Raw genomic sequence first — 10,556 nt, forward strand, 5'->3', positions numbered from 1 at the left:
TTTTACTCTGGCCACTCATGCAGGAAGTGATCAGGTTTCCAATATCACGGTGAGTGAGAAAAAGAATCCCCTCTTCCACAGTCACTCCCCAGCTCTCACGAGACGCCACAGGTGGGACAAAGTCTGAACCTAAAGGTATTTCCAATTCAGGCAGGACAGAGGAGGCAGAGACCCGTGACTTCTCACGCAGCCCCATGGTGGGATGATCACAGCTGAGGTACAGGGAGCGAGACGTGGGTGCTGGGGGCAGGGCGATGCTCTGTGAGAGAATCCTGAGGGTCAACTACAGCTGTCCGAGGGTTTATTGATCAGTGATAGCCCTGAGGGGAGGGGGCAGATTGCCAGCACCTGCATCAGCTCAGCATGGATAACTGTCAAGATATGAACTGATTGAAATCGCCTAGACAATAAAGGAATGTGCACAAATCTGTACTGAACATGTTTGTGGTTATATTGGCTGATGGGTTAACATAAAGCCTGTTGTGCAACGGTTTTAAGACCCGACGTATGAGGTCACGGCTGATCTGTGTCGAAAAGACACAAACAACTTGCACACACACACATCTGTGTTCTCTTCTACAGGAGCCTAATTCCACTGAATGTAGGCCACTTTCAACATGATGAAAGGTCGCAACCCATCCTCAGTTTGATTTCACCAAAACATATAATACAGATGTTCAAAAACAAAAATGTGGCAGTTAAATGTAGAAAGAAAGACAAACAGACAGAGAGACAGGCAGACAGACAGATATACATATAGACAGACATATAGATAGATAGACAGAGACATAGACAGACAGAGAGACAGACACAGACAGACAGATATACATATAGACAGACATATAGATAGATATACAGACAGACAGACATAGACATAGACAGACAGACAGATAGATAGATATACATATAGACAGACATATAGATAGATAGACAGACAGACAGAGACATAGACAGAGAGAGACATAGACAGACAGACAGATAGAGAGAGAGAGAGAGAGAGAGAGAGAGAGAGAGAGAGAGAGAGAGAGAGATAGATAGATAGATAGATAGATAGATAGAAGTTCATTTCCCCCTCATTGACAATGCGCGTGTCGGCTCTTCACCGAGCAGATGAGCAGGGTAGTGGCGTGAAAGCGATCTCGTGCTATCGGGAATTTCCCGTCCACGTGTCTGAATACGCGCTGGAGGAGGCGGGACAAAAACAAACTCCACGATTGGTTGCAGCCCCATAAATCAGTCTTAAAGGGGCAGGCTCCTCCTCGGCTGGGCTCTTTGCAGTTGGACGACAGAAACACTCGCGCTTTTAGGGAGGGTTTATTTACCAACTTTCAGCACCACGCCCCGGCGGCGGAGTCAGTTTGGAGCTGAGGTCGGCGAAATGAAATCGGCTGGCTGCACTTTTCCTCGCAGAATGGAAGTTGTCGTGGAGGTGATACGGAGTAAACTCGCCTGCATGTCGGGATATTGAACCTGTGTCCTTTTTTTCGTCTTCTTTTTATTCTTCTTCTTTTCTCCGAGTACAAGACAACCTTTACGACGAAGCCCGTCTCCGCGGTAAGCGCCGCAGAGCATCGCGTCATGCGCGGACACACTTTACAGCAGCGAGTCGGCGCGAGGTGAACGTGAAGGAACATCCGCGTCCAGAGGAAGAAGCGGCACACACCGTGTTGACGTCGAAGGAGCCGCAACATTGTTATATTGAAATGACAAAGCAGTACGTGCGACGAGGAATAGTGTCGGGGTTATTCTGCCATTCGTTCATACAACGGAGATTTGAATTACACCGGCTTTCCCGGTTTACGGGGCTCAGTCGGTGCATGGACTCCAGGTCTGTTTGGGTCTCCGTCGAGTTTCAGTCCTGCACACGTTCAGTGACAGACGTTTTTCTCCATAGATTAAAACCTGTTGCGCGTGTAAACACGTCATTACATATTTTAGACGCGTCTACTAGACATTTATTGTCTCAGAGCTTTTCCCCACATTTTTTATTGCATCACTGCACATTGATTTTCGCATCTAAGTTTTTTTTGACGTAATTATATATATATATATATATATACATACAATTACGTATATATATATATACGAAATTGTATGTGTGTGTGTGTATATGTATATATATATATATATATAAACAATTACGTCAAAAATTTATATATATATTTAAATTGTCGCCATATACTAGCACGCTTTAAGTTTGAGGAGCTATATTGAGGTCCTGTGCAACATGTTCGAGAGTAGCTGTGAGGCTTTTGATACCAGTGGATGGAAAGTGTCAATAACAGAGCGGCCTCACGTATCACCTCCCCGCCTCTCCCTCCTTCGGTGGGGTTATTGTGTGTTGCAGCAGGGGGAGCCACTGTCTGCACAACACACAGCTCACACAGCTCACACAGCAGCCCTCGGTGTCTGGAAGTTTCTTCCTCCATGTTCCGACTCTGTGTTTGTCGAAACAAAGCATTACGCGGTTTTACATGCAGGGTTTTATTGTGAACACGTGAATCAGAGACAATCTGCTGATGCGGGTGTAGAAATGAAAACTCGTTCCCGGGGAGCTGGCACCCTGACAGACCAGGGTAGGGAGAGTGGCTCAGGACTTTCCTCAAAGACTGTCATTACCATGTTGCTGTGGACCCTCATTTGGACGTGTGGTAGTAGTCTAACCCTGTATTACAACTCGTTTGTGACTCTTGAGGCGACTTGAATTTCACCCGTATTTTGATAACTCTTTGACCCACTATAAGATTCAAGGTTGAGTGCAGTGCATCATTGCCACTGACGGAATTTCCCAAGTGCTCCTTGAGAGTCTGTCCATACTGTAGAGTTACTTTAAATATTCATAATCATGCATTTTTTATTATTATTCTGGTCAAATTTATAAATTGTGTACATTTAAGTTATGTATGTGTCCACTGAGCATTGATCCACTTGTTTGCTATAAAACTACCTGATATTATTACTTTAATCAAGCCATCATGGTGTTTATTTAAGAAGCCACGCTCCTGTCCTCTGGGCTGCTTAGCACAGACAAGAGAGATTCTACCTCTCATTTAACTTTGTCAGCATAACTCCCATTTATGTAGATGTGGCTCCTAACTGCAGTGGATTGTGTGGTTTCATCTCTGAGATGAGCAGAGCCATTTGTCTAGATAAGCACAAAGCTCTTTGCCACAAGTGAATGCAGATTGTTTCCCCCCCTTCCTCCTCTCCTAGTTGAAGATGTCCAATGTGATTTTATTCATTTGAGGGCGCTCATTATAAACCAGACAGGTTGTCTATAATTGCAATGAATGCTTAGGAGGAACACACACACATGTCTGAGATCATCTCATCAGGCCAAATGCAGAATTGTCCAAGGTTACGACCATCATTAGTGATTTATACACTCACTGGAAGACACATGTTGTCCACTCAGCTGTAACAGTAACCTTTCTTTCTGTCACTTTTTAAGGCTGCTCATCTGAGAGTGCCCTCGCATGGACGATGAGGAGGATGATGTGTTTGAGCCAGACCCCAATTGCTGGCGCACCGCATTCAGGGAGATAAAGTGTGAAGACCGGGGCACGCAGACACCTGGCCCTGCCCTGGCACACAACAACGGCATGCTGCCCTGTGGCGTCGCAGAGGAGCCCAGACCACTCTTCTACGGTGAGGCTGATGACATACCGTATTTCAAAAGAGAAAAACGGAACATTTCCCTGTGCGTGATAACCAGTGTTATAAAACTCAAGCACAAAACTATAATGTGAGACTTACTGTGAGAAATGGGTAATAATGTTGCTGCACTGATCTCACCCCTGGCGCCTGATAGTCGTGATCACAGTGCCTTTTATGGTCTGCATGGAGTGTACCCAGCTGCTTTGCTATTCAAAAGGCGCCAGGCTGTCAGTGCGACTGAAAGGACGTGACAGAAGTGCTTACCTGTGTAAGCAGCAACTGCACAGAGACGTGATTATCAGTGACAGCAAAGTTACATTGGTGCCATATACAAGTAGGCATTCCAAAGTAGCTCCATAACAACTGACTGACCTAAAAGCTGTTTCATGTGAGTTTGTTGTGTGTGTGTGTGTGTGTGTGTGAGTGACTTGTGAAACATCTAAATGACTCACAGTGTTTGACTACAAAAAAAAACACAGCTGGGAAAGTTGTGGTTAAAGCCAAGCAATCCGATTGGTTAAAGACACGTTCAACAATACTTGGCTGTTGTACCTGTTGCATCTTTGGCGGAGACATAATCTCAGTAAAAACACCCTGTCAGGTGTCATTGCTGTGTTTACATCTTTATGCGGTTGTCGACAAAATAATAAGTCTCAGCCTTGACACTCAACAGGCAACGCAGGTTTTCGATTGCACTTCCCGGCAAACTTTGAGCTTGTTGGGGATCAGGAAGCGAGGCGACAAGAAAGTGAAGTGGAGCAAAACGGGATGGAGCAGCTACCGCGGCAGCAACCTGTGGCCCACAGTGTGGAGGCATGCATTGGCCAGAAACTCCAGCTGATAGGAGACCAGTTTCACCGGCAACACCAACAACTGGTGAGGAGGAAATATGCATCCTGCTGACTATACAAACTCAAGCTAGGCCTGACGTGTGATGGCAGTGAACAAGTGCAACTGGCCACTAATACCCCAAGCAGTACCAGAATCTCCCCTTAGTGCCATTCAGGAAGTGTTGCATGCAGACAAAACTGATGCAGGAGTGTTTTTAGACTTTTTAGAGTGAGCGTTTTTTTAATAGATTACTACCTGTGACTACGACCAGGAAAACTAATCATTCCCTGTTATTTGGATAGCATCTTGATAGGAGACTCAAGCTGAGCTCGAGAATTAAAATGCAACAAAACTAGAAAGAAACTCATTTATTCCAACAGTAGTAGTAAATACATAGTGAAACCTCACACCTCATTATTGCTTATGCAGTAGGAAATCTTATGGTCAAATAAGCCACTTAAGAAACCAAATACTGTACATCAACCAATTTGGAGGCGGAGGAGTGACTTGTCTTTATTTTGACATTGGACTTAGTGTGTTAACTTGGATTACCAGGAGCTGTTGGCCTCATTAAATGTGTTCTGATCCGTTTATAGGGGCCTTGTCAACTGAAACGTATTGTTAATGGTATAAAGGCTGATGGTATCAGTAGCTTACATGGACAATCCAGTTCAGTTCTGGTCTGACTAAAACCGGCCACACATTAACAACAACATTCACACCGATTAACATTTTATGAATATTTGGATCCCCTCATGATCTGACCGAGATTCATGGTGGGACAAAAGTTTGCTTTCTTTGATTGTGTTTGCTCCACATTTGTTTTGGAGAGACTGCGCACATGCAGAAGTTACAGAGCCCAGCGTTTCACCCCCTCCTTACCCCCAAGCCAGAAACATTGCTGAACAAGGACAGCCCTTCCCCCACCTCTCTAACTCCGGGCTCTCCCCCTGCCTCCTCTTCCTGTTATTTCTCTCTCTCTCCCTCACTTTTCTTCTGTTTCCTCAGTGCTCTGTAGAGGCAAGTGGCATGGAGGATGCCTGGCCTTAAACAACCCATTGCACTGTGGACAGGGTGACAATGGCCACTGATAGTGTGCTTCAGCTAGGGAGTGTCGTACGACTGGGACACGCTGTTGTTTCAATCGGCTCGAACATCAAACATAAACACAAATCCTCAGGAGATTTTCTCGCAGAGTTTCTAGTTGCACAACAGTTTAACACACGCACCTATTGACACGTTCACATTTAGACATGCACATAGACACATACCGCTACGTACGGGCAAAAAGCAGAAGTGGCGGGAGAAAGTCAACATGTTGTAACCCGAAGCTCAGCAGCATGAGCCCCCCAGGGGGACAGCTGTGGTTCCAAGGAGTCAACAGTCAGCCTCTAACCTCGGCAGGACGCGGCCACAGGAGACACCCAAATAAGAGGTCTACGCAGCCATATAGGGGGGGGGGGGGCTCCATAATGATGGGATAAGCATGCATATGAGCAAAGGAGGTTTGAAAATGAACCACAAGTGATCAAGTAACAACCATCTTCAGTTGTCTTAAAACCTCTCTTTCGGGAAATAACACCCTCCCAGACCTGCATATAATATAATATAATAATTATAATAATTATACTAATAGTAATAATAGTTTTACTTCATACTCTGAAGTGCAAGACAATTTCTCATTTTCTCATGCACTTATCAAGTTATTTATATAACCCTGCAGCTCTACATGACTCATGTATCGTGATTCGTGACACTGGCAAATGCAAACAGACAACCAGATAGTCAGACAGCAGGGTTGCGGTGATGTGTGTGTGTGCACGTGTATCTGTGTGTGTGTGTGTGTGTGTGTGTGTGCGGCTGGGATCTTCTGATGCACAACAGTGGCAGGCTTGGGTCAGGGCATGAGGAAGTGGCTTGTGTTGTTTTGTTCCTGGTTGAGTAAACGAGAGGACAGTCGCAGTGAGACAGCCGGCCCTGTGAAGTCATATCCTGAAGCTAAAAGAGACCGGAGACACTGGTAGTGTGTTGGTGAACAAGCAATAGCGAAAATATACTCGCCTGCATTATGATGAGTAAGGGTTTGCTTAACGGTCACTAGCATAGCGACCAGTGTGACTATTGTTTACACTCAGGAGCTCGTAGGTTTCTGCCAGTGATACGTGTTCAGAGGCTGTTGCAGAGTGTTTGTTACAAGCCAAACACTGATGTGTGGTTTTGGATGTGTGATTCTACTGCAGCCTGTAATTGCTATTTCTGGCTCTGGTTGTGCAATTAGTTGTATGCGTGTGTACATGTTCATGCAAGAATACACCCATATTTGTTTTTCAACTTTCTGCTGTCTCACACGTCTCACTATCACACAGTCGGGCGGTCGGTACGACAACTCTCAATCAATAATTGCGTCGCTGTTTGTCAGGTCTCGTCCCCGTCTGCTCCTGTCAGGAGGTGATTGCAGTTATTCAGTGCAGACACTTGTCCCTGAGCCATCCAAGTGCCTTTGACTGCCATCCTCTTGATGGATTTGGGAGCAATGTGGCTGTGAGTGGCCCCTGGCGAAATGAGGGATTAGGTAGCGAAGGAGTGCTGGTGGATGCTGACAGATAAATTGCTCCTCAGTCGGAGAGAGGGCTGGAGGGGACGCCGAGGTCCCTCGAGAATGGCTGACATTAGCCGGCTCGCCATCTGAGACGAGGCAATAATGACAGCCACAATGGCAGGAAGACGGCTCCAGTCTGCACAGGGCAAGGAGCAGAGTTGGGTTTCATCCCCATGTTTTTTTAAGAGAGACTACTCCCGCTGCTTTCGATAGGAGGTGTTGAAAGCTGGGTTGAATATCGGCCGTGTGTGTGTGTGTGTGTGTGTGTGTGTGTGTGTGTGTGGGCGTGTGTGTGTGTCTGTATGCAGTGCTTGTGGCTCCTCACTGTTCTGTTGAGGACACAGCCCTCTCTCCTTTCGGCACATGTAGAGGGGGGGGGGGGTTAAGGGGGGTTGGGGTGTAGGAGTAGAGTTGCAATGGAAATAAAAACATTCAGAGCTAGCTTTGGATATTTACTTTTCATTAATTTTTTTCTGCGATGATGTTTGTTCACAGTGATGTCCATTCGTGCCACTCTCTATTAGCCAGTACCACTGCTCTTTGTCCCGGTCTCCTCCCCGATGCGACTAATCCAGAGTCTCTTACTCTCGAGGCTGGCCTGTTTGCTCAGCAGATAAGGCAGAGCTTCTGAGCAGCTGGCTTGACAGACAGCCCACATGGGACACTGATAAAGCACATCGGGCCAGCGTCAGAGCGACGACACCGAGCATCTGGCTGGACTCTGACGCTCTCGACGGCCACATTTAGAGCCCGGGTCTCGTTTTGACAGTTGGTAGGTAGCGTGACTCGTGACGACGTCGCAACAGGCCTGTGCACACCTCTTTCTCATTCTCCATGTCTTTTCTCCTGTTTGTCTGGGTGTCTCTCTCAGCTTGGTGAATGGAGATCAAAAGGTTAGAGGAGCTTTCTGTTTCTGTTCATGAAGATGAAATTGCTTCTCATGTAGATTGTCGTACACACTCCAGCTTTGTTGCATACATCCCTCAGTTGACTGATCTGACACCTGCAACTTTTACTATCAAATGTTCCATTTAGTATTTCACATATAGGCGTACAATAAACATTAAGTTGCATATTCAGTCATTCTGCCGTCCTCTTCTTTGATCCCAGAGTTGGATCTGACGTCTCTCGTGTAATTTAGTTTAGAGTTTTGAAGACATGCCAAGTCGAGCCATGCTGGCTGCCAGCCCATCCACTCTGTGCCACATGTACATATTCACTGTGTGCTATTATTATGTCCTTATCAAAATATACACAGGCAAGATTTAGAAGATAAGTCATACAACAGAGAACTGGTTTCATCAAGACTCCCCTTTTCTTTTAAACAAAGTGAGTAGTAAGTACCATGCACACGAAGCTTACGCAACACCCTGCAATGTTGATAACAAATTAATACGAGTAAAGAGAGGCTTATCACAATGGCAGTTCCTGGCTGCTAGCTGTGTCAATGTTTGGAGGGCACTTTTTAAAAGCCATGTCAATATGGAGTATATAATCCCTACCTTTTAGATATTTGGGCTTGTTCACTTTTCTGCATTGTCATGAAAAAGTAATCTCAAGTCTCCCTCGGTTTACAACTCTCATGCTCTGAAAATAGCGACGGCATTATCAGGCGTGGTGGCGTCTGCCTTTCGTCTGCAGATGAGCCGTTGGGACTACTGTACCTCTCGTGCAGAGATGTGCTTTCCAGAGAGCTCCCTGCCTCTCCTCAGAAGCTCCCTAATCCCATTCGGTGCAATTATCTTATCTCAGCTTCTAGAGATATCATTATCCCCCTTAATCGCACACAATCCAATTGGCTCGCAAACCCGAGAGAGTCTCCTCCAGAGCCACTGGCTGCTGATCTCCACCAGGAAGATTAGAAAAAGTGTGCCCGCATGATGGATGAGTTTACGGCGTGGAATGTCTGTCGGGAAGCCCGGATTGTGTCGAGATCCCAAACACAAAGGGAGGCCTCTAATAATTATTGTTGGGGATAGAAGCAGACTGTTGTGAAAATATCAGCGTTGTTCCGGTGTCTCGTTTAGTCTTTCCCTCTCCTCAGTTGACCCTTTCCACTGTGTTCACTGTCAATCATCACAGGCAACACAAGCTGAAGCTCACACTGAAAGCCTTTCGGGACTATTTCTAGCATTGTCTTGTGTTGTGTATTTTCAGTAGAGCGCACTAACTTGCATATGTTGTCTTTATGTGTCGCTTCAGTACCATCGAAACCAAAGGAACCAGGGGCGGATGTGGTGGCGCCTGGCCGCAGCTCTGCTCAGCCTGCTGTTTGACAGGGGGTTCATTGCTGGAGGAGGTGGAGCAGGACGGAGGTGAGAGGGTCTCCCCATCTCTCGGAGGAACTGGACTCCTAATGACACTGTCAAATCTAACACGGGTCTGTTTTTGGGGGAGAAAAGAAAGGAGACACAAGGTCACCGCGGGACGGAGACAACCAACTTTTATACAAGGTCGTGAGTTTTTTCTTCCCAAGAAGATGTCATGATGCTCCGAGATTCCTCTACGGGAAAATGTTCATATTTTGGTATACGTGTGGTGTAGTAGTTTTGTACAGTACATTGTTCTTGTTCAATTTTTTGCACTTCAACATGTATCCATCTTTAATGACCTCCACAGACCCCGGAAATGCCTTATTCAATGTCTTCTGCCGAATGAGTATTGAGCAATTTTGCGTTGCCCAGGTGACCAGACAAGTTGATTTACTATTTTCCAAAGAGGCAACTTCTCAGAACAAAGCATTTTGCACCTCACCTCAATGGAACATTTACCCTTTCATAATTTCTTTATTTTGCTTTCTGTTTTTGTTTTCTTCCATTTTCTTTGGTCTGGTATTGCATCTCAGTATCATTCAAAATATTGGGAACAAAGTTTCTGCACATGAAAAAGTCTGCTCACCTTAACTTGTAATCTAAATATCATTTTCTTTAAATATGCACAGGTGTTTAAGGCAAGCCTTTCTTCAGTCGCGTGCTCCATGTCGAACAGTCACAGAACAATGTGATGACTCAGGAAATAGGTGGGCGGAGTTTGCCGTACGAAGTCTTGGTCAAACATGCCCGGTGACTGCCAGCAAACCTGTGCACAACAGCTGGTATTTATATGAATTGGGATAATTGATACTGGTAACGCATTAAAAAAAGAAAAAGTTAGTTGGAATTAATAACTATTTTAAACGACAGCAGATAGAGCCAAGTCATGAGTGGAATGAGTAAACAGAAGCAATATTTTAAGATCAACACAAACAACACATCAAATATAAATATTATAGGCTAAACAAATGAAGAGATCATATATATATATATGTGTGTGTGTATATACTTATTTTATATATATGTATATACTTATATATGTATATACTTATATATATATATGTATATTTATATATGCATATATATATGTGTGTATATATATATATGTATTTATATATACTTTTTACTGCTGTTACTGAATATTTCAAGTTACTGGT

At 45.0% G+C, this 10,556-nt stretch overlaps 1 protein-coding gene across 2 annotated transcripts; it reads left to right on the top strand.

Annotated features, from left to right (window-relative positions):
* Positions 1-1,352: 1,352 nt before the first annotated feature.
* LOC130201614 (bcl-2-modifying factor-like) lies at positions 1,353-10,323 on the top strand. 2 transcript variants are annotated; one of them, XM_056426691.1, is made up of 4 exons: positions 1,353-1,429; positions 3,452-3,648; positions 4,331-4,533; positions 9,290-10,323. In XM_056426691.1, the coding sequence occupies exons 2-4, from the start codon at positions 3,477-3,479 to the stop codon at positions 9,404-9,406; spliced, it is 492 nt and encodes a 163-aa protein (XP_056282666.1). In that variant the 5' UTR covers positions 1,353-1,429; positions 3,452-3,476; the 3' UTR covers positions 9,407-10,323. The 2 variants fall into 2 exon arrangements, with proteins under 2 accessions (XP_056282666.1, XP_056282665.1); XM_056426690.1 differs by having other exon boundaries at positions 1,394-1,554.
* The last annotated feature ends 233 nt before the right edge of the window (positions 10,324-10,556 follow it).

This window comes from Pseudoliparis swirei, chromosome 11 (assembly GCF_029220125.1).
Source record: "Pseudoliparis swirei isolate HS2019 ecotype Mariana Trench chromosome 11, NWPU_hadal_v1, whole genome shotgun sequence".
Lineage (NCBI taxonomy): Eukaryota > Metazoa > Chordata > Actinopteri > Perciformes > Liparidae > Pseudoliparis > Pseudoliparis swirei.